General features: G+C 41.3%; 1 protein-coding gene across 1 annotated transcript in view; it reads left to right on the top strand.

Moving 5' to 3' along the window:
- The window catches only part of ROGDI (rogdi atypical leucine zipper), a 309,957-nt gene that overhangs the window by 114,789 nt on the left and 169,453 nt on the right, over positions 1 to 25,715 (top strand). Inside the window, exon 4 of the mRNA XM_044089055.1 lies at positions 18,876 to 18,930. Within this exon, the coding sequence (XP_043944990.1) occupies positions 18,876 to 18,930 (55 nt within the window). The remainder of the gene's footprint in view (positions 1 to 18,875; positions 18,931 to 25,715) is intronic.

The raw sequence follows: 25,715 nt of genomic DNA, 5'->3' as shown, positions 1-25,715 counted from the left end.
TTATCAATGATAGGGCTACACCATCATGGCTTGTTTTCCAAGTTTCTCCTGTGCTTATTTTGAGCAGGTATCACTGGTTCTATGCAACTATATACATGATTGTAAAGGAGTTTTGTGGGTGGTAGGGCTTGAAACTTTTGCCAAGGTGTCACTTTAAGTACAAAGTTAGCCTTGGAATAATTCCTAAAGGTTTCCAGTTTGCCTAGTGTCACAGGTTTTATATTTCGAAGAAAACAGTTTTATGGTTTGATCTGGCCAATGAAGAAGTTGCACACAGGGTGGTGCAACCTTCCCCCATGTTTTTTTTTCCCACTAAGACCTCATCCTAGTGGCCCGGCTCCCAGTGCCCATGGGTACACCAGGTCTACAAGCCTTCCTGCTGTTCCTAGGACTACTAAGGTATTGCTGAGGCCAGTTGTGGATTGTAAGGACATTCTGGGGGGCATGGCTCTGTGCTTCTGTCTGCGATTTTTTTTCTATTCCCTTTCCTCACCCCAGTGCTTATAGAAACCATCGGAGGGAAAGTCCCCTCTTTGGACCACACCTTCCCTTATTGAGCATCAGAGAAAACCCTCTCACCCAGGCTGGGCATGCCAATCTCTCCCTGCCAGTGTCAGTCACCCGCACTGTTTATTGAACTCTGGTCACCTGGGCTGTAGTCAGGGCTTTATCCCTCTGTCATTGGAGCTGCCTCATCATTCCCCCATGTTGGTGAGGGCTAGCTAAAGGATTTTTGTGTCCCTGGTCTGTGTATGGATTAGCTGGTCTAGGGCATTCATGTCGTCAAAGACCAGGAATCCTTAAACCTGCAAGTTTGAGGTCATGTATGATTCTCAGTTTTTATTGGGGTAGTTGAGTCTCCCAGGAGTACGGTGTTGTGTTGAATGGAGAATGATTCTAGTTCATTTAAGTGTTGTGGATTTCATGGATTATAGAGTGGGACCTTTAGCTCCCAAGGATATGGTATGGGACTTTCCTTGCAGTGAATTGGACTTGGAGAAACTGAAGTGCATACTGCTTTACTAGCTTTGTCTCTCTGCTTTTATGTAAATTGTCTGAAAGGGATAGCTAGAGACTCTTAGCTGAATTCATTGAACTTCACTTGCTCTTTAGTGGTGAATCCTCTCCCTTTCTCCAGAGGTAAAAGGTGAACAAAGGCTGTTTTCTCCAAAAATCTTAATCAAGTGGATGAAAACTTACACAGATCTTTAAAAGTCACAAAGTGTAGTTTAGTAACTTTTGTAGATTTGTGTAAGTGCTCACCCAATGACAGTAAAGATTTTTGGAGAAAGCCTTTGTTAGCTGCCCTCTTCAGGAGAAGAGGATTAACTACTAAGGAGTAACAGAGGTTCATCAAGTTCAGCTACGTGTCTGTAGCTATCCCTTCAGGACAGTTTACATAAAAGCAAAGACACAAAGCTTGTCAGCTATTTCTGACAAAGCTGTCAACCATATCCTTCCAAGCTGACAAATATTGTACCCCCTTCGAATGACATCAAAAAAGTAAGGTAATTAGTCAGTTTTGTTTGTATTGTAACATAATCGTTGGAGAAGGCAGAAATCGTACTGCTCAGTGATAGGCTCATACTAGCTAGGGGATGGTGCTTGACTTCTTCCGTTTCTCTTATAGTTTATGGAGGTATGTCTCTGATCATTTGCTCCTATGAGACCTGACTGCTTCATACTGTATTTGTGGTTAAATGAACTGAGTGCGTGCGTGATCTGGTATATTTGGCCCCTGATAGGTAACTGACTGCAATCCTCTTCTTAATCAGCCTGGTTTGTGGGACATTGGTGTGCCTCACAACAGATTCTCTTATGACCAAAGTGTTGGACTTTGTAGTGGTCTGTCTTACTGGGCTTAGATGTTGAGGCACTATGAGTTAAGATTTGAATGTGTTGTGATGGGCATTTTGATGGCATGTTTTTGAGGTTGCTGAGGGTATTTAATATCATTGCTGTGTGGGGAGGTCTTTGTCATCTTGGCATATGTGGGTCTATGTGTTTGTCTTGTCTTGTGTGTGGCAGGTATTCTGTAGTGTTGCATGTTTGATTTGTTTGGTGTCTGTAGTGGCTAGATGTGAGAGTCTTGCCTCTAGAGGCTGTGCACCCCCTATGTAACTAATGTAAGAGAACAGATTTGCTAGGGTGCTAATGGGATAAGAAGTAGAAATGTAAGGGCAGATTAAATAACCCCTACATGGTCTGCTAAGCTCACACACGTGGTAGCATACTGTTTTGTATTTAGTAAGTGGCTTTACATGGTGTGTAGAATCGCACAACCATGGTAAACACCATGATATGCTAATTGCAGCATAAGCAGCTGAATTGTATGCTAATCAACCAATCCAAGATGGAGGAGCTATTCAACACATTATAAAGCAATGGTGTAGACTTGGTACTGGTTTTCCCTGCGAATTCCAAAACCTATTGTAATACAGCCACTGAAAATGGTCTGCACAAAGAATGTCAGGGGCTGCTGTTGCTTTAAATCATGTTTATGTGCAACAGGCTGAAGTCTATGCTGCTGATGCTAATAGACCATGACGAGTTTTCAGATCTCATTTAACTTGCCACAGTCTGCATGAGGTGGAAATTGTAGAACGCTACAGGGTGGACATAGATATAGTACAGGAACTCTGCAACCTCTGTCATACTCAACTCGGACCCAGCGCAAACCAAGGGGAACCAATACCAGTAAAGACAAAGTTATGAGTCACAGTAAGAATTTTAGCTACATGAACTTTTCAGAGACTCACAGGGGGCATGCTGGAGGCGTCACATGCATCAGCATCCAGGATCCTGCAATTCCTGAATGCTATGCTCCAGCATGCTAGTGACCACATATATTTTCCTTGTACTCCTGAGGACAGGGCCACAGATGTACAGGAGTTTTACACTGTAGCACACTACCCTGAAGTACTGGGTGCCGTAGACTGTACACATATAGAGATCAAGGCACCATTTGGGAAACATGAAAGGCTCTACATAAATAAAGGACTTCCACTCCATTAACTGCCAAGTAGTGTATAACGCTAAAGGAATCCTCTTGAATGTATGTGCTGCCAATCCAGGCAGTTACCATGATTTGCATGTCTGGCACACCTCCCAACTGTGTCAGATGTTCCCCAGGGGTGATATCCTGCAGGGTCATTTACTGGGGGATGCAGATTATGCACTGGAACAGTGGTTGGTGCCCATGAGAAATGCACACACACTTGATGAATGCCATAATGAAGCAAACACTCAAATCATAAGTATCATGGAGTGTGTTTGTGCTGCTGAGGTTGCAGTTCCGGTGCTCAAGTACATCAGGGGGAGCCCTGCAGTACAATCCATGTACATGTACTGAAATCGTCATTGTTTGTGCCGTGCTTCACAACATCATCCTGAGAACAGCTCCAGCCGGATAAACAAGGGGAAGGGGCACACATCCCACCACCAATAGCAAGGTAACAGCAGCCATTTGTTTGTGAGGAGTCAGAGGAGGAGCCAGCAGCTGCTCTGGGTGTAGGCAGATATAGGTGTGCTCAATATGCCCTTGCATTAGCTGAGGCAACACATAGCACACTCACTCACCCACCTAATGGGTTAAAACCTTCATCCTACGCACATACATATAGTATCACTGATGCCAGGCAATGCTCACAACCTTTACCTACCCATGTAATGGCTGTGTGCACCTAGCATCAGTCTCAGCCATGAACTAAAACTGTAGCAACTGCTGCGTTTACAAGATAAGTGTTGAACCTGGAGTGATAAAACAAAATTGGTTAGTAGAAATGAATGGCTTATCCTTTCATGTTATTTGGTAATGTAAGTAAAAGGTGGCTGATTAGTACAGCAATAATGACCTCAACATGTGACAGCAGAGACTTATGTGAATACACGTGCCCTCTGTCCAGTAATAGGCCTCAGAAATCAAAGATTCACACATCTCTCAAAGGTAGTGATGGTCATGAATGTCATCACTTTGGCCTCATACTTTTGTAGTGGTAATGCATTACAGAGGCTAGAAAGTAATGCCACATTTCAGTTTCAGACTAAATAACCCTCAGAAGATTTTTAAATACTGATGCAAAAACTGTTTTGATTAGATCAGCTGTCTAACTTTGTAAGACCAAAATATGTAAAGTCTCCCTATTGTTCAGCCATTGTCACTTTTTTATGGTTTGATCCAGCTTTGTTGCTGTAAGAGTAGGGAGGCATGTACTCATTACAAAAACTGGTAAAGAATACAATTAACAAAACATCACAAACGCAGATTTACTAAGCACTAAGTCAGCTGTGCACTCTGCTCACCAGACACAAAGCTTGTGTATCCCTGAATCCAGAATATAGAAAACAAGGATATGGCACAGTTATCACTTGCACAGGTGTGTGGGCGTGTGTGGGCGTGTGTGTGGGCGTGTGTGTGGGCGTGTGTGTGGGCGTGTGTGTGTGAGCGTATGTGGGCAGAAAGCCTAGGCTGATACAAAAGGTTAAGTGAGTGCATGTGAATAAGAAAGAGAAACAGGCAGACATTTGGGTAAAGTAACAAATGGCCACTGAGACAGAATGCGCTTTAAGCTTCACAGCTGAACCATGTAGTGTGTGTGTGTGTGTGTGTGTGTGTGTGTGTGTGTGTGTGTGTGTGTGTGTGTGTGTGTGTGTGTGTGTGTGTGTGTGTGTGTGTGTGTGTATGTGTGTAATATAAATTATATATACACACATGCATACGGTTGTGTCTATTGCAAATGTATATATAACATATTTTTGTTAGTGATATGTAAGAATATCCAGCATATAACTAAAAAATGCAATTATACCTTATCAAGATTAGTAGTCTTCTTTGCAGATAAATCCAAAGTAAAGGCAATCTTCTGCGCTATCCACAAACAAGTCTCCTCACCTTCATGTTCCCTAGCTACACAGTTCCCTTTTTATAGTGTAGTTTCAGGGCTGTGAGCATGGTGAAGATGCAAATGAGGTGTGGACACATTAGACTTGCTGAATCCCAATTTCTTGTCTCCATGCAGAGATGTAAATATAATGCTGGCAGCCTGGCAGTGTTTGTTTGTAATGCATTGCAGCTGTGAATGATTACTAATAGGGGGACTGAAAATACAACAGCAATTCAGACGGTCTTTCCTCCAGTGGGTGTGTCAGGTAGGTTAGACTTGAAGTTTAGTAATTGTATCAGGGTTTGAAATGTAAGTAAGCAGCATACATTTCAGTTTCTGTTCACTAACATCCAACCTCTCGCATTTGTTGACAGCTGTGTATTGCCATTTAATATCCTCACACATTTTAAGCACAATGATACAAAATGTGTTAGACTGCATGTCTCGGAGTAATGGTTAGATAAGTGAAGAAGAATGACCAACAAACACTAGAGATAAGACCAAAGCTGCATTTCTGCAAGTAGTAGTCATAAGTGGTTGTGTGATCACTCATTGCGCTGCATCTGAAATTAATAATGTAGAAACAACTCAGAAGTGTACAACTGTCGTATGTTATGTTGGTACTGTGGCAAATGTTGCAGTTGCTTGTATGCACAGTGATTTTCATTCTCTGCTACAGAACTGTTTCTGTGGCAAAGAGGGGTAAGACACCCTTACTATGTTTTCATTGGAGTGTGAGTTCAAATCTAGACCTGTGTAAAATATTTCATGAGTACCAACATAAATTTAAAGTCCCACCTTTGTCTTTAAGGATGACACCTAAACACTGAGCACAAGGCTAAAACAAGTTTAGCTTTGCTTATCTCGTTTGCGTGATGCTTACTATCATGCAAACCCGGACTAGTGGCCCACACAGGAAGCAGACATTTTGAATGACAAAAAGGATGCTGTGTTGCATGTTTTGCTTTCCATCATGAAACACTGCAAAGCAACATTGTGCAGGGGTTAGCAAGCTTCCCCAATACCTGCAGCCATCAGACACCTGCAGAGAGGAAGCGGACAGTCAACTTCAAAATGGATGCATCATATCAACTGTATGTTGGGCACTGTGCAAACATGGTAAGTAGCGTTACATGGCTATTAATACACAGAAGGTAACTTAACAGTCGAACATTCCCTATTCTTAACTATTCATGTGGCAGCAGGTGCAAGTGTAGGGCTGTAATACAAATTGTCCTGAGTTCTAATGCAGTTTATAATAAGAAGCAGGAAAATATCCAAGTGTTATTTCGATAATCCTGTGGCAACAGGTGTAAGTGTAGGGCTGCCATAACACAGGAAATTCTAGACATTTTTACTGTTCCATTTCACATTATATTAAATATAACTTATAACCATTTATAAATAATTGTAAATAGTGGAGCTAATATGAATTATATGTATGAGGGATAAGGTAGTCTTACTGTGTTTTGAAGGTTTAGATATATGACTTGAGGGTAAACTGTCTACTGTTTGTGTGTATAATTCTGCTATCTGGACTTGGATGGCCTTCACACTTAAATAAGACATGTATACAAAGACCAGGTCAGGTCACACACACATACATGATGCATCTGTTATAATTCATGACTGAGAAGCACTTTTGTGGCAAAGATGGAAATCACTGCTGTGGAAGAAAATGTTTTATTTATGCATAGGTTTGAATCCCAAACTAACGATCAATTTTAGCAGTGTATAAATCCAAACCAAACATGTCTTGGGCCATGAAATGTATGCCACCAGTGCATGTCTGCAAAGTTAAATCGCCTAATAGTTACAGTAGCACACATCCCTCAAACTAATGTCAAGTGTCAAATTAACCTTCCAGTTTCCAAAACTGCTTTCCTCTCTCTTTGGCACTGTTGCTATCTGCTTAAAATCATGCAAACGTGGTTGGCATATTTGCTGGAGTATGTGCTCTACCAGTATACGCCATCACAGGAGTTGGCAGGAAATCATTATTTGCTGTTGCACTGCTTTGAGATTAGACGTGTCTGATGTTGGAGAGAAAGATGCCCAATTTAGGGTGCAGAAGTTGGATGTTCAGGAGTCCAGAATCTCTATTGAACTCCTGATAAAGTGCCACAGCAGAAGGCTTTCTTTGGGGGACTATACCAGCTCCCAGTACAAGTCAGAGGCTTGAAATAGTCTGGCTAAGGTTGTTTCCAGTATGACTAGCATGCCACACACTGGAGACCAGTGCAGGCACCACTTAAAAAGATGCAAGAGGTGTGTACTCAAGCCAGTGGTTGGATGAGTTCCGAACCAGCAACACCCCCAGAGTTGTGTAAGTATGCTAATAAATGGTATTTATAGTACATACAAAGCTAAATATAGGCAAGACTGGTAGGAATAATGCTATTCTGTGTTTTTTTTTTGACAGCTAATTCTGAAACAGATGCAAATAAGCAGGCTCTTGTTTAGAGAGACCTGAGGGAAGCAAATGGTGTGTATGTGGCACAAAAGAAGTACTACTGTAGCTTTAAAATTTAAAGAAAGATGTTGCATTTCCTATCCAGTAGTAGCAAAGTAAGCTTGCATATCCTAACTGTAAAAACAAGTATGCATCAGTCTGTAGCACAAACCAACTTTAGGAGTCAAATACAAGACTGTAATCAGAGGTTGTGGGCTCAAATGCCATGATTGACCAGTATAAAATACTGCAATTCTTTAATGCATAAATTAAATTCCACACAAGTGGCATAAATGCCCTGCTGTTGACTTTAATCTGTATAAGTGGACCAAGCATATGTGCAGATCTGCACATTGCAACAATTACTTTAAGCAGTCAGTAATTAGTAGTTAAGAAACTGAAATCTAAAACTTAAGATAAAATAATTGTATTATTGTGATAATGCATTGTATGTCGCAAATGTTACTGATAACTAATTTTCTTTTTTTATCATCCCAACCCTTTTTTTTTTTTTTTTTTTAGTATGTAATGCCAAAATATCTCCATGTCATCCATCTGTAACAAAGCACTAAATGCTTCACAGCACAGCGAGGTAGGCCACCCCTAGTGGGTCCCAGCACATCTGGGACCCAACCTGGCAGCACTGCCTGTGCTGCCCCTGCACTACCTGTGTTGTCGCATAGTACTGCCCTGGAAGCTGGTGCAGTGGTACCATCCGGGAGTACTGGCAGAGATGGAGATTTAATCACCTGCCAGGAGATGCCAGGGTTGGTGTGTAGGGTTGTGCAGAGTACCATTGGTGTATGCCTACAACAGATGGAGAGGCTGCTGTCTCTCATGGTCTGTAGGAAGAGGAGACAAGTACTCTAGCAGCCAGAGGAGTAAGGGACTGTGACAGTTTTGTGGGTGAAGACTAGATTCTCACTGTCACCATGTTTGATGGGCATGGGCTTGCGTTGTCCATTCCTCACCCCAATCATGGTGTCCACCAACTTTTTATATTCCCTCACCATTCCTGTGTCTTGTCTTGTTTGTCCTGTGTGTTTGCATTTGCTTCCTTACCTAACCAACTTACCTGACCCAGAAATACCAACATCCCTTACCCAGGATTTCTCACTTACTGACCCAGAAATACCAACATCCCTTACTCAGGATTTCTCTTACTGAAGTTTAAAAAAAAAAAAGGCACCTGTCCAACAACAACAAAAAATATTGTCCCATACAAAGCTCTCCATTTTGCACACGTGTCTTCTTGATGCACTTGATTTGGTCCAGTTGGCTATACAGCATAATTCCATTGCCATCCTTCTTTGTGGAGGTGAGAATCCAAATGCAGCTAATATTTCTACACATTTTCCTTTTACACTGTTGAAGAAATGGATAGCTATGATTCTTTCCTGCACATTCCTATATTGCATTCCCTTTCTTCTCCTCCCCCCTACTTATCGCCCACTTCACCACTTTCCTATTTACCCCATTTTAATACCTATAATTTGGTCAAATAATAGAATCACACACACTGCACACAAGTAACAAAAAAAGACATTGGAGCTCTTCACTTTTTGGTCTCTGCGCGGAGTTTGGCATCATGCACCAATGTCAAGTGACTGAACAGCTCTTCTGTGATGTGGTTACCTCCAAATAATGCCACTTAAACACGCTGTGCTATAGCAACACACAATAACACTTGGTGAATCTAGTATAAAGAATAATTTCTTTACTTTATCACTACTTATTTAAAAGTATTACATATACCTGGATTCAAACCCTGTATCATCTAGGCTCTAAAAGAAATGTGTTAGTGCATTTCCACTTGCTGTCAGAGTCAGCTAAGCAGCAGGTGTGTTTCATACACTCAAGACTTGAACTCTCATAATTTTGGAAATGAGGCTAGCATCTATGCACTGCTCAACTACACACAAACCCGGAAAGCTGTAGAAATGTGCATATGCATGTGAAAACACTGCCAACTATTGCGCAAACCCACTGCTTGGCGGTGTACTTTGCAAAGTGGATAACAGCGTGCATTACTTTTGTTTACTGTCCATTTAGTCTTCATGCTATGAAACTACATGTAGAAACACAAAGTCCCTATCTAAGAAAATAAAACACATTTTACAGTGTAGCCATCTGTTAGCTCCCCCATTCACTGCAACCTTGATCTGTCATTACTTGTTCAAATATATAAAGTACACTACATAAATAACAAATTCTGTCTTGTATACCATGCACATCTTTATAATGGCAATATACATTCAGATTTTCCAATACTTGTAGTGTGGACAGCTGTTTGCATATAGTTTGTAAAGCTGTCTCTTAAAGTATAACTGCACATTGGAAACACAACAGCAAATACACATTGCACACTCATCTGGCAATATGCAGAACTGTAATTTATTGGCGGTTGGACATGGCTAGCTATCCATTTCATGCAGGCCTCCCAACATCTGGTGCTGTCATCCACTAGAACTGTGCTCTCTAGTCTGTGTTTCCAGGTCTTGCACCATTAGGTTTGAGCATGTGAGGTGTTAATGTGCTTAGGCACTTGCGTAAAATACTGTTATCTATGCTGTGTCCTTGGGTATGCATTCTAATCTCACTGCAGTCAACTGTTAGGTGTGTGTGTGTGTGTGTGTGTGTCTTTCTAGTCAGAAGAGCATAAGTGTGTATCCTGCAATTACCACTCCAGGCCCATGAATTGCCAATATTTTGATGCTTGCACTTGCCTACACACCCATTTCATGCAGGCCTCCCAACATCTTCTCTCCAGCATCCACTGCTGATGTCCTCCATTATAAGTTGTCCTGCAGCCTTGTAAAAGTCGCGCTCTAGGCATTTCACTTGTGTAAAATACTGTTCTGCAGTCTGTGTACCTGGATAGGTAGGGGTTCTGTTCTCACTGCAGTCATCTGGTGTGTGTGTGTGTGTGTGTGTGTGTGTGTGTGTGTGTGTGTGTGTGTGTTTGTCCACTTGCTTGATATTAGAGAGAGCATTTTACACCAGCATGTGGGTCACTGCTATTACCATCTTCTCTTTACCAGACGCTGTTGATGTCATCACCTATAAACTGTTGTCTGACACTCTCTCCAAGTCAGACTTGTGCTGTAGTGCTTGCCTTAAATACAGAGTTCTCAAGTCAGTGTACTTGGCTAGATAGGAGCTGTGTTCTCACTGCAGCCAACTTGTGTGTGTATGTGTTTGTGCACTTGCTCAGAGAGAGCATTTTGCACTAGCATGTAGGACTCTGCTATTAACAACGTACTCTCCAGACTCTGCTGCTGTCAACGACTATAGTTGATTTGCGGATGTGCAGTATTTCAATCAGGACAGGGTCAGAGACTGGCCTGTAGGTCAGGCACAAGTCACCTCATCCTGTACGATACAGTGACGGGGCTTTCAGTCTATCCACATACATCATGACATGGTTTGTAGGGCCTGTATTTTCTTGGTGAGAACCCCTGTGGTCTCTCCAGCTGCTGCAGGTGTCTAGTGAGGTACATGCCAAAGGGAGCTTTATACTCTATTAGTGTTCTGATGTGAGTCGAGTACAGTGCTGTTATAACCTCCTCAAATCTGGATACGATGACCTGACTTATGAAGTGCATGGCGGTGACTTTCCATACCACTGTGTAAACTTTATGGTCGAAGTTCAGATTGCTATCGACGTGTTCCCAGGTCTTGCACCACTGGATTTGAGAATGGGGCGTGTTGTCAGTGGACACATTTTTGCATTTATTTGTAGACTGTGTGGCTTTGGCACCAATTATTTGTCTGTTAGCCCCTCCTGTAATATGTTAACACCAATGATTGTACCCAATATTTAATCAGCAAACTTTGTAAGCCAAAGGCCATATACTGTAGCCTGATCTGTCAAGAAAAAGGTTCCAAACAGTAAAGGGCCCACCACAGATCCTTGGGGTATGCCAATGGTGACAGCTGTGTACTGGAAGATGTTAATTTCACTAGCTTTGACAATATATGTTCTGTTGGTGAGCAAATTGATTAACCAGCTAGTGAAGCAAGGGTTAATAGCTAAGAGAGTTTCTTGATGATACCGGAGTGGGAGATTGTGTCCAAACCCTAGGCCAGATCAAGATAGTCAGTATGCATGATCTTGCCTTCATCCAGGTCTAGCAGTATGCACGATCTTGCCTTCATCCAGGCCTATCACATAGAATCAGTGGGCTGTGACAACATCACAGATCACCTGTAGTGAGACTGGGAACATACACCCACCTGACATGGTTGGATACACACTTCAACACACCCTTCAGATGGATTATGTTCCTGTTGAGGGTTGTACATCAACATGCATCCATCTGGGGGGGCAGTAACTGATGAATGCATGTACACATGTACAGACGCATCCTGACTCTCCTCATTTGTGAGGTAGACCAACGTGTAATTACAAACCTTTTCTAAATGGACATGGGTAATATCCCGGCTGTACAAAAGACAAGTGTGAGTTGTTAGTGCTACATCCATGTCTGTTGCATCCATTAGATGTACTCAAGAATGTCCTTGAGTTCATGCATAATAAACAACACTGTCATCCTATGGAACATGACCAGGCCAAGGCATTTGACACAAATTCACACTGAGGTATCAACACACACCAAAGAGTGCCACCATAGCCATGACGACATACAAGATGAAACAAAAACATGGGAGGGGGATTTGTTACATTATAAAAACAACCTAATGATGATAATGTAGACATCACACCCCTTGTAAGCAGGCCAGGTGGATGTGACTTGTTCTGGGATGGATGGTATGTGTAATGTCCAGTAGCATGTGGTCACAGTGATGACTACTCCCTTGTATGCAACACATCTATTGACTGTGCAGGACAGCAAAATCAAAGGCCATAATACTTCCTTAGTTCAGTCTTTATACCAATAACTGAGTACAGTGCACCCTTCTTTATGTACCTCCCTACACATATTCCAGTGATGTGTAACTGAAATGTACTACCTTTGCCATAGTGAGCTCCCACACATCTTATTGGCCAGACCTAGATTTTCTTTGTTACATAAACATTACTGTTTGATGGTGCAGAACCCCCATCAAGGTGTTGCACTAGATGCATGTTTGATGCCGGTTCTGGTGATGCACACAGTACATACATAGCTGTTTGACAATATTGATGACATGGGTTACACTTGTGACGGTGTGGATTGTGCCTTATATATGCCATGCACATCAGTCAACTAGCCAGGACTTATAATGTCACATACAGGTATAGCAGTGTCCTGCCTAACACCTCCAGCAGATGCTGGTGTCAGGAACAGTGTGCTTGATTATCCTCATAGATTACTGGCATGTCATAATAGTTGTATTATTAACCCCAGTAATCATTGTGGCATTCTGTGCAATCCTGCAGACCTAATTTGTCTGTAGGCTCAGAATTGATCAGGCTATCCCCTAATGCCACTAGAGTACAGACCTAACCTTTTGTAATGTAAAATCACAAAGGGATAAGTGCAGAAATTAATAAATTAAATAAAATACATTAAAAAAATATTGTGTATGGAAAATATATGATGCACTGGTTTTGTCGACTGTGTGTTTGGTTGATATCTGTTTAGTGGGCCACTTTTTGTCACCAAATGGTAGACGGGTGTGCAAGATCACACAATTCTTGGGGTTTAGGAATATTGCTTTTCCCTTATTTTTGCCTGATCTGAATTAATATGTATAATCACGCTATGGGGAGGAGCAGGGGATCCTGTTTTGAAACTTTTTTTTCCTTCAAATTTTGCATGCAACAAGATTTGTTTCCCAGCGCATGTATAGTATCGTGTTGATGTATTGTCAGATTTAGAGCATCAGTGGTTTTGTCAACAAAAGCAAGCATAATTATGTATAATATACTAGAAGGCTTGTGAACAAGTAGCCTTAAAATGGTGATTTAACCTCTCGCAGTAAGCCTTTTCTATTCTTGGACTATCTTTGTGGTTCCCTGCTAGTGGTAGTTTTGACATGAAGGTTGGTCTCTGTAGCAGAGTTGAATGCTAACCTAGGGGTACTAGTAATGGTAATTTAGCCATGTGCTATTCCCTGGAAATGCCAGCAGCTCCCAATTTTGGCTCTTAGACTATTTATAGAATCACTTGGCTGCCTAAATTTCCACTGTTGGAGGAAAATGTAAACACTGTCAAAAAGTGGTGGTCACCCTTTCCCTCGTATGAAAGCAGATACAGTTCACAAAAGTTCATCAAAGATGTGATGTTACCATGTGTTTGGACAAATGTGTACATCTGTAGGGGCAGGAATAAAGCTCTGTATGTGTTTCTGCCTGGGTGTTTGCACTGGGGGGGGGGGCTTAGGTAAGTAATCAAGAGCGTCTGTGTCTGGGTGTGTTAGGTAGGAAATGGATATGTGTGCTTGGAGTGTGCGTAGAGTCTGGATGAGTGTTTCTGCAAGTGTGATAGACTCCTGGGGGTGGGCTTGTTGTGCGAGTATGGGTGGGTGCCTTTGACAGCATAATATGTAGACATCCAGGGAAAACATTACCACGGTCATATCTGACAGACTTTAGTGTTAGAAAAGTGCAGTTCAGAGACATACTAACGAGACAGTAATGAGGTCTTTGTCATTATGGCCTTAGCAGTCTCTGAATCACTTTTTTTAGCATCCTGTAAATTGACCATTTCACATGAGTGGGGAGAATCTTTCTGAATTGTAGAATACGTACAACTCTAATCATACTTGGTGATAACTGCCTCTGCAGATGCATATTAATGGAACAGTACTAATTCAGAAGGGCTTGCTGTGGTGCAAAAGTCTAGTCTTGGAAGGTTTCTGGAATGCAGTAAACCTTTCTGGTTGTTAGACTGCTATATTGATGAGGTTTCCCTCCCTTTTAATTTCTCCAAGTCTTTTGGGTTTCTAATACCATGATGGGAATGGAACCCATTCCCAAGTCAAAGTATGGTTAAAGTTTATGAAATTAGTATGGTTTTAATCCTTGTTAAGCCAAAAGTGCTCTTCTGAGCACCTGCAATGTGCCCAGTAATGACTCCTGCAATTCGTACGGAGTTACATAGATTGGTAACGTATCTAAATGTGACTGTAGATTCTTTTTTATAAGACCCGTTACTCCTACTACTATTAGAACTGTCTGGGTGTCTTTCTTCCACATTGCTGTTATTTCTGCCTGCAGATCCTGATATTTTATGACTTTGTCTCTGTCTGTACGCAAGACACTGTAGTCACTGGGTGGGGCGATTTCAATTTTTCTTGAACCACTATATCCGTTTTTTATCATCTATCATTTGAACTGTTGGTAATGGGTGGCCCCATGTGATATAAGCATCATTTTCTGTGATGCTTTGTGGCTCGTGTTTTTCAGCCACTTCAATACCATAATGTTTGCACAATCCCAAGTGCAACAGTCTTGCCACATTGTTATGCCTTTCAGTATACAGTCCTTCTGCCATTAGTCTTTTGCAACCTGCAACAAGGCATGCAACTGTTTCCAATTAGGTTTTACAAAACCTACATTTGTCTGTTTCTCCCACATTTTCAATGGACTTTACAAACCAACGTGTACATAGCCCACTATCTTGGGATGCTAGTATTAACCTTTCATCTCTTGGTTTGAATTCGCCTCTCCTTAACCATTCCTGCATTCATTTCTGATTAACATGAGGTTCTTCCAGAAGAAGAAGTTTCTATACTTGCAACTATATTTATGCTTTTTCCATATTTATTGCCTTCTCATCTGGTCCTTAACCTTATATTCTTTTTTGTTTTTTGGCACATTCAGTTGCTGCCTGATTTTTATCCACTTCTGGTTTGATTTCCGTTCCTGCTCGACACAAATATGCTTCTGCTAAATTAAGCAGAGAAGTCATCTTAGATTTATTCTCCTCATGTTTCAAAACTTTCACTACATTTAGGTCTTGTGAGGTCAGCAGATGTGTGGAGTCCCACGATTTCAGATCTATATGCATCAGTTATAAGGAAGCCTCTCCCTCCTTCAGAATGGGGAATATATAATCTTGGTATGCACTGATTTTTATACATCATTTGAGCATGAAGCATCATTTTCCTATCTGATTTATCCAACACATTTTGGGACCAGTCAATCACTCCAAAACTGTAAGTTAGGACAGGAAGAGCAAATTGGTTTATAGCTTGGATTTTGTTCCTAGATGTCAACACTGTTTTCAGAATTAATTTGTCTTCTGAAATGTTCCTTACCAAGTTTTATTTGCATTTGTTCGTGTTTTATTGTTGATCCTTCATCAGTTCCTAAGTATTTATGCACTCCCTCTTGCTCAAGTTCTTTCATATCACATTCTTGTCCCAAACCGATGTTTTCCTGCTTTAAAGGTTGCTTAGGAACATTTATCAAGACCAAATGACATTCTTATCTGAAAGTTTTGACAACTTGCAGTTGTGCTTTCAGTTCCTCATCTGATGAGCTATACAGTTTTAAATCGACAAAGAGAAGATGAGAAATCTTTACATTTTGTTGTTTTCTATGAGCCACATTATAGCCATGGTCTAATCTGTTAAGTGGACAGCTTAATGGGTTATGGGCAAGGCAGAATAGCAGCAGTGTCAGGGGGTCACCCTGGAATATCCCCTTTGAATTGTTATCCCTGGGATAATAATTTGTCCTTTATCATGGCTTAATTGCAAAGTGGTCTGCCACTGTTTCATGGTCACTGTAATGTAGTCCATCACTGTAGGGTGTATTTTATGCATTTTTAAGCACTCTCTTTTTTTTTTTTTATCCATTAATGTGTGATAGTATTAAATGCTTTTTTGTAGTCAGTCCATGCCATACTTAGATTCTTCCCCTTTTTACAGTTCTTCACTATGACTTGCAGAGGTCTCTATGTAGAGGGAGCTCTCGCTGGGTAAGCCAAATGGCAATGTGGCAGTCGTGTGGAATGGCTAATGCGAATGGTTGAAGTTGAATGATTCAGAGATCAACTCAGTTGAGTAAAATTTTACTGTAGGGAGTAAAACTGAACATCACCAAAAGGTAGCATCCACCCATTCACTCCTATGGGAGTAGTAACAATGCAGATAAGTTCAGCAGAGTTGTGGGGGCAACAGTAATTGTGGCTTTGTTTATTTATATGAATGTGCATCTGTCTCTACCTGCCTGGTTGCAATGTGGAAGTGGGAATTGAGCTTGCATGTCTGTGCAAGTGTCTGGGTGGTTGCAGTTCAGTAGGTAGAGGGTTGTGAGCCAGTGTGATTGTGTTTAATCAGAGACGTGGTAATAAGCTACTACTTTCGGCTGCTCCCGTTAGGGGCCGCCACAGTAGATCAACTGTTTCCATTTCTTCCTGTCCTCTGCATCTTGCTGTGTCACACCAACCACCTGCATGTCCTCTCTCACCACATCCATAAACCTTCTTAGGCCTTCCTCTTTTCCTGTTACCTGGCAGCTTCATCCTTAGCATCTTTTTCCCAATATACTCTGCATCCCTCCTCAGCACATGTCCAAACCAACGTAATCTTGCCTCTCTGGCTTTGTCTCCAAACCTTCCAACCTGGGCTGACCCTCTAATATACCTATTCCTAATCCTGTCCATCCTCGTCACACCCAGTGCAAATCTTAACATCTTCAACTCTGCCATGTCAAGTTCTGACTCCTGCCTTTTTGTCAATGCCACTGTCTCCAACCCATATAACATAGCTGGTCTCACTACCCTCTTGTAGACCTTCCCTTTCACTCTTACTGGTACTCGTCTGTCACAAATCACTCCTGACACTCTTTTCCACCCACTCCATCTTGCCTGTACTCTTCTTCACCTCTCTTCCACACTCACCATTACTCTGAACTGTTGATCCCAAGTACTTAACCTCATTCACCTTCACCACCTCTACTCCCTGCATCCTCACCATTCCTCTATCCTCCCTCTCATTCACACACATATATTCTGTCTTAGTCCTGCTGACCTTCATTCCTCTTCTCTCTAGAGCATATCTCCACCTCTCCAGGGTCTCCTCCACCTGTTCCCTACTCTCACTACAGATCACAATGTCATCTGCAAACATCAGTCCACGGGGACTCCTGTCTGATCTCGTCTGTCAACCTGTCCATCACCATTGCAAATAAGAAAGGGCTCAGAGCTGTGATGTAATCCCACCTCCACCTTAAACGCATCTGTCACTCCCACCGCAGACCTCACCGCTGTCACACTACCCTTGTACATATCTTGTACCACTCTTACATACTTCTCTGACACTCCCAACTTCCTCATACAATACCACAACTCCTCTCTAGGCACCCTGTCTAAGCTACTAATGAGGTGTTTTTCAGTATGGTTATATCATGTCTCTGAATCAGAATTTCTCTGTCTTGCTAATTGACCATTCCATGTTGGGCAATTAGCTTGGGAAGATGTTCACTGTTTGCAAAACACTGTTTACAAAATGTTCACATATCATAGGGTAAAAACTGCCATATTTGCTTTTTATTGCTGTTTAACTCTGTATATGTTGTGATCATGTGAGCAGATGAGAAAAAAGAAAAGTGTAATGTAGGGTTGTCTATTATAGTAACTACCTGTTATTGTTGAAGCTATTTTCAGATAGCTGTATATTTAGTTTTTGTTTTTTTTTTTCCGGTTTACTATTTCTTGCTTTGAAAGGAAAGGACATCGAGACTTCATGCTGGAGAAAGTATATGCTAATGTATGAATGGGACTTGACTTGGTTAAATGTTGGCTTTCATTTATTTCTAATACATGCAATTCTTTGAATAAGGATCAGGAGGCCATGTCTTGAACCTCCCCCTAGATAGCCGTTTCAAACATTTACTGGACATTTGTGTAGGTCTGGGATAATTGGTGGTGGGGATGGGCACTAAACAAGAGGCTGATAGATGGACTGGCCACCCTTTTTAAGTCTACAGGATCAGCATTAGTCCACTGGCTCCCCTTCCTGTACCCAATTGACCCATTTGTCCCTCTGAGGGATCAAGAGCCCTTCAGCCAATTCTTTCCACAGTGAAGGCGAAGGTTGGGTAGTAAGGAGGGGGCCGGTTTGCGGATCTTTCAGACTGTCCTTTTCCCCATCCCCTTGACGGCCTCTGTTGCTTGCTGTAGCTATCTAGGAAAGTGCATGCTCGCTTCTGTGAGTCAGCAACTTCCTGACCAAATGGCTCAATTCTTGCAGAATGGACATGCTAAGCTCTTTATATAGCAGCAGTGCAGCTGTATTCCTGCAAATGTCACCACAACAGAGAGCAAAGCTGAACCCCCCTCTAGTATGGGTTAACTGGCATAGTCACCTCATCTCCATCCTCTGCTGACCAATTCCCTCTATCTTTCTGGACCACAGGACTGGGATGACTGACCACCTTTTCATCTAGACTGACCACTTATTTTTTTTTCTTTATTAAAAAAATATTCATGTGTTAGATCAATAGTTTTATTCATTTATGGAGTGCGTCACCAGAAAAAAAATACACTTTAATATACATCTAATAGTTGGAATTTTATTTTTGCTTGCCATTTTGAAGGTTCACATTCCATACTTTTGAATGATTAATCTTTTCTTTATTGCAGCACAGATCAGGTCAGAGGAATTCTTACTCTCCAAGGGGAAACTCTATGCCAAGCTGTAAGTACCTAACCTTTTTCAAGAAGTTTGGTTGTATTATTGACGAATAGCCAAGGCAGCAGTAATGCATCACAAAATTGCTGTGGGGCAGACCACCCCATGTCTGACTCCAGGCAATAAAGAGCCCTGAAGTGTGTGTGTATTTTTTCTTCAATATCTTTCACTTTGTTTTCCATTTTGGAGTTTGTTTCAGTATGATTTATGCTACCATGACAGAATACGTGGGCATGTTGTAGGGACATCTTCATTCCTGGCCCATGTTCAGCATTTATCCCAAACTACAAATTTGTCTGCCCCTTAGGGTATAGGCCAAGCTTAATGGGCTTGAATTACTGAATGTTAGTGCTTTGAATATTGCAAGTAAATTATCTAACATTGAATCTTGGTTACACTGCTGTCTGGAGTATCAGATACTGGGTTGAAGCCTTTCATTTCAGCCATGAAGTTAGTGCCTCTTGATAGACCTTACTGAGCAGTGACTGATGCATACAGAAGCACACCATCGTACATTTTGTATAAAGTGAATCGCTTCAGGTTTTAAAATGCCTAGCTAAGATCCCTACACCAGAGACCTCTGACCATTTCTATCCAGATTCTTAAAAATAGGAAGAGACTAGTTGTTGGGTGTGTCTGTTTCAAGACCCACCATTTCCCCTGATAGCCTAGGCGAGTTCATCTTATGGAGGACACAGGTTAATCTCCATTGTAGTTAATGAATTTATGAAGGACACAGGTTAATACATCTCCATTGTAGTTAATGGACTTATGGAGGACACAGGTTAATCTCCATTGTAGTTAATGGATGACCTTACTATTGATAGCCTAGGTGAGTTCCTCTTATGGAGGACACAGGTTAATAAATTTCCATTGGGGTTAATGGATGACCTCAGTATTGATAGCCTAGGGGAGTTCATCTTATGGAGGACACAGGTTAATAAATCTCCATTATAGTTAATGGACTTGAGGACACAGGTTAATCTCCATTGTATTTAACTGACTTATGGAGGACACAGGTTAATAAATCTGCATTGTAGTTAATGGACTTATGGAGGGCACAGGTTAGTAAATCTCCATTGTAGTTAATGGACTTATGGAGGACACAGGTTAATAAATCTGCATTGTAGTTAATGGATGACCTCAGTATTGATAGCCTAGATGAGTTCATCATATGGAGGACACAGGTTAAAAAATCTCCATTGTAGTTAACGGACTTATGGAGGACACATGTTAATAAATCTGCATTGTTGTTAATGGATGACCTCAGTATTGATAGCCTAGGTGAGTTCATCTTATCAAGGACACAGGTTAATAAATCTGCATTGTAGTTAACGGACTTGTGGAGGACACAGGTTAATAAGTCGCCATTGTAGTTAATGGACTTATGGGGGGACACAGGTTAATAAATCTCCATTGTAGTTAATGGATGACCTCAGTATTGATAGCCTAGGAGAGTTCATCTTATGGAGGACACGGGTTAATAAATCTCCATTGTAGTTAATGGACGTATGGAGGGCACAGGTTAATAAGTCTCCATTGTAGTTAATGGACTTATGGAGGACACAGGTTAATAATTTTCCATTGGAGTTAATGGATGACCTCAGTTATTGATAGCCTAGGTGAGTTCCTCTTATGGAGGACACAGGTTAATAATTTTCCATTGGAGTTAATGGATGACCTCAGTTATTGATAGCCTAGGTGAGTTCATCTTATGAAGGACACAGGTTAATAAATCTTCATTGTAGTTAATGGATGACATTAGTATTGATTTTGCCAGGATCACCAGGCAGAGTTGCTCAGATAAAGCCAGTGCATATCCTTGCCAAAAAGGATCGATTTAGTTACTCGTAGGTATAGCAACAGGTTGGTCTCATTGCATGCTTTCTGCTGTTTTTACCTGATTCTCTTAGTGACCATTGTCCACCCTGGTGATTTTTGGAGGGGGATAATGGAGCAAGTTGCATTTCATATCACACTGTTGTAAATTAACAACCCAAACTTCCAGAGCTTTTTGCTCTGGACACCTGTAACTGATTCCATGGCACGGAATAGGCACATAGCTTCTTCTAGAGGTGTAGTCCATTTTGGACAAATATGCCTGTCTGCAAGAAAAAAGAAGTTCAGGGGTACTCTTTGTCTTGGGCATCCTTGAACTAGGAAACACACAGCCTTTGGTACTTTACTTCAGCATTGGGGAAGAAACACTTGTAGTTAGCAAGTCTGTCTACAGTTAGTGCAACGCCCTGATTAGAATTGATAAACAGCTACCTCCAAGTCCAAGAAGAAAGATCTGTTTCTATTATAAATGGTGCTGTAAAGAATTAAAACACCATGCTAAAAAGACAGTCTAGCCAGAATTAAGGACCAGCTTGCAATTTCACCACTTTTGATTTGATTTAGCCATCTTCTTTGGGACCCTCTTAAACACCCCTGACTCATCTAGACATGCCTCTTCAACAGGACCTCACACCAGCCTGCACACTAACTTTTTTGTATAATGTTGAAACCATTACTGGTGATTAAGGGGCATGGAACAGTTTGCCACCCATCTAGCTACCTGAAGAGACAGCCCATGAGATTGCAGTCTCATTGTGGCCACTCATAGGATGCTTGCTTCTTAATTGAATGCACCATCTCATGTTTATGAAAGATTGCCAACCTCTCTCTCATATCTTTTTGCTTTCCTTTAGAGAATCAGCAACTACTCATTGAACCCACTTACAAAATTGCTTGATGTAGTTGCCATCTGCAGCGTAGATACTGATTTTGTTGGAATAATGTGCCGAGTCTTAACATGGATTCAAGCCTTAACATGCTGTGGAGACTGCACAGACTCTATTATGTTACGAGTAGCATACAGGGGAGAGTAGGCATTCTTTTGTTGGACTTCAGCAAGCCATTTTGATACGGTCCCTCGTGCATGATGACATCTTTGATATTGTCCCCGTTTGGATTAATACCTCATGCCTTCACTGGGTTTGTCAGCTACCTAATAGAGCTTTATTAAACTAAATTCAAGTGATCTCTTTCATAATCCATTGAAAATGTTGGACTCCAAATTTGAAATGGCATTGGGGATATACTGTTGGTATTTCCCAGCCTGGCGCAGTTTAGAATTGCCTTTGATTTCGTGCTCTGGAGAGTATGCTTCTGGCCAGAGAACATCTCAGTATTGCATGATACATTAAGATTGCATATTTCCCCTGAATTCCACAATACTTTCCTGCTGCTTGTGCATTTCTGATATCCCTTCCTAATGCTCATTATAAGAAAGTTCCCACGTCTGACATTTTAAGCACCAAGACTTTCCATCTCCCCACTGCCATCTCTAGTCAGGACCTATGCAGGTACTGCTTGCATTGTACCGAGAAAGACCACAACATAATGTTTTATTGCATGTGTTGAGTTTCATCACCATTCTGCAAGAGATGAAGGGAGAAACTTGAGGCCTGCATTCAGATCTTTGAATATGGGGGATGCATGTGGACCAAAATGAGGGTCTTTCATTTAATTTCTGTTGTCTTACAGAAGATTAAAAAAAATGGAGAGTAGATATCTTTCTCAACCTTTGTGTAAATTCCCCTCATGAAGCATCAGCTGAAAGTTGAGAGCTCCACCTTCATTAGCAGGATTTTGAATTTGTAACCGTACTTGTCCAGTGGTGATAGGAATATGGAAGGTGCATCTTTAGCAGCCATCTTGGGTCTATATCTTGGTATGCACCATTTCTCCCACACTTGAAACATGCTTAAATGGAGTGATTCCATGGAGTTCCCCAGTAAAGTATCAATGGTTGTTGTATTGGGGATTCTGTGGATGGGGTAATCAATTAGCTTCTTCCTTGCCAGGCTGGAAATACAGTGCTGAGAAGACATGCTCGTCCTCTGCACCATTTGGGTTTATAAAATGGCCCATACATTGGTTGCACATTCTCCTCTCAATATTTCTGATTTTTGTCTTGCAGGTATAAGAGTGCATCCTTTGGTAACCTGGCTTGATACCCATTCAGACCCCTTGTAATTCATCTTTCTCATGTATGAATACCTTTTAGAATTGGTGCCCCATTGCTAAGCATTGAACACTTGGATTTTTCTCCACATTCTGGGAGGGCAGATATTGTGCATACAGTTCTTCTGGAAATGAACAAGGATAAGTTTTTTATCCTTGCAACACTCCTCCAGGTGATTTCTCCTTTAGGAGGGCTGTCAAGCTGAAATCCACCATGGATTTGTCTTTTGGCCTTTTACTTCCTCCCTAGAAACAATTAAATCATCTGGGCAGGAAGTATGAGGAACCTTGGGTCTTTCCTTCTCATGTAGTCTGTCCTGAGGGATGATATGTTTGCAGCCTAGAAGCATTTGAATAATTTCTTTTGCACTTAAAATGGCTGCCTTCTGTAACCTCCATGTCAGAGTAGTAACATGCTGACTGAACATTTCAGGATACATTTCTGTGGATTGTTTGCTAATCCATAGGTCTCAAAGTATTTAGCCAGCTTGCCATCTTGTGAGGAGTCTAAGATTGGACAGGTAGTCTAGAGGGTTTTCATCTCTGTTGGCTTTGGACTGAAGCCCTTTAATTATGTGTCTCATTTGCCCTAGTGCCACTTCTGACTAGTGGGACCAATTTATGAAAAAGCTGGCAGACTACCTTGCATCTGGTATAAAGAAGGTTCGCAAAAAGACTTTAGCATGTCTTTCACATAATTTGCTCACTGTGCTGATGTTGTGGATGGGACAGCAAGCTTAGGAATGTGCTTGACTCTTGCACCTGATACAGCTTGGGACCTCCTTTAAGGGTGACCTCAGGTTAGCAATTTTTTAATGTAATTCAGTGGTCATATCCTCAGCACAAGCCTTCTAGGACCTGGATGAGTGCCTCTAAAAGAGGAAGCCAGCACTGGTCAGTGTGGATGGTTTCTGTGATGCCTGGTTCAACCTTTTCTTGTAGGCCGGCCCAATTTTCTAAGCACAAGACCACATGTAGAATGAGTGACTGTCAATTGCTAGGCAGTTTTGCTTTCCCTTGGCTGTGTCAGCTGGGGTTTTGAGAGGGATGACCCATCAGTGTGGCATTCATTTTCCTCATTACACTGCACGACCACCCATGGGAGGCTGGTTCTCATTTTACCTTAGCCTGAAGAGTTAGCACAACAGGGCAGTGGGTTCTAGATTTGGTCATGGTGGAAAGTAATTTGTTAGAAATGTTCTGTCCTTTCACAGAATGATTTCTGATGGGACACCAGGAAGTGTCTGCAGAGCTCTTGGAACATGCCCAGATTTTACTTGTCACACTGGTGGTATGGCTTGTTGCTTTGTAGAAAAGGAAGAAAGGCAGAAATTTCTACTCTCATTTCAATGTCCTGGAGGTGGGAGATTTCCATCCTATCTTTTATCATAGCATTTCATTGAGCACATCTGATTAATCAGTTATAAAATGATGACCCTTTGGGGGAGGGGTTACATCTCTACTTCAGCAGTACATTTTGGATTTATTTCACATGATTAATACCTTATTTGGCACAACAGTGTGTGAGGTCCTAACAGTTATCCCGTCATTTCACTACGGGTTGGGTTTAGTTTTACTCTGTTTTGCCATTTGTTTTTCCTCTGCACACAGAGCATTTACTAGAATGCTAGAGGTGGTGGTGGTCTACCAGGTGAAGAAACATTTTTTTTTAATTAGTTAAATAACGGACACTGCACCAGCTTCCATCTGGCAGTTGGTACAAAGGATTAAGAATATGAGATGTTGATGATCTGCTTCCTGTGGTCCAAGGTTTGATTCCTTTAGCTTTCATTTGTCTTACTGAATGACTCTCAACAAGCTACTTAAGCAGACAGCTTGCCCAGACTGAATCTGAAAAGGGTGTATGGAGGTTCGTTAACATAATGCACACAATACATAAATCCCACTAAGGGACACTCTCTGATAGGTGTACTTAACTTTTGGGAGCTGTTGTAGTTTGACTGTGGGGGTTCTCCATAAACTGGGAGAAGCCCTCTTTAATGGACTGAATCCACCAAGAACCAGAAAGGCAGACCAGGTGAACCACAACTGTACTTATTAAAAATAGCACCAGCAGTAAGTGCCTTCACCCAGAAAGGGACTTCATCAGAACTACTTTGAAAATTAATCAACTTGTTGCTTAAATACACCATTAAAATCACATGACCCAACCACTAATTGAAATTTAAAGCGCAAGCACAACATTTCTCTAAGTGTTGAATAAAATCATGTAAAAAATATATAATATATACAAAAATATAAGTGGTTTAAACAGTCCAAACTTTTAAGTACTGGGACAATAGAATAAGCTTCATTTAGACCCAGAGTAACTTGTGCATTCAACCCAAGTTGCCACATTTTCTCCAACTAATAAATGATCCTCTATAATCCTACTGGTCCCTAACATGTCTAAAAAGTGCATTGGACTCCCTACCCTTTTTCATGTTCCTCTCAGGTTTGTAAATTCTATCCTTTACCTTTCTAATAGTTTTAGAAAAAGCAGGGCACAACTTGCAACATGCCGTATAAATTGCCCAATTGGTATCACAGTTGTAACATCCTTTAGTTCTAACCATTTGACCATTAAGTGACTAATTCACCCACCAAAATGTATTTACACATGTTACAATGGCCACATTTATATATACCAAGTTTAGACCTGTTTATTCCACCCCTTCCTTTGTAATTGGAACCTCTTTCCATTAAATCCTTAAAACAAGTATTTTTCCTATAAACTTTCTCAGGGTCATCCCCTAATAATTTATGTAAATGCATATAGG

This window comes from Protopterus annectens, chromosome 12.part0, assembly GCF_019279795.1.
Source record: "Protopterus annectens isolate FY-2018-M chromosome 12.part0, PAN1.0, whole genome shotgun sequence".
Classification (NCBI taxonomy): domain Eukaryota; kingdom Metazoa; phylum Chordata; order Ceratodontiformes; family Protopteridae; genus Protopterus; species Protopterus annectens.
The sequence above is the reverse complement of the archived record's forward strand: the minus strand, read 5'-3'. Positions and strand labels throughout refer to the sequence as shown.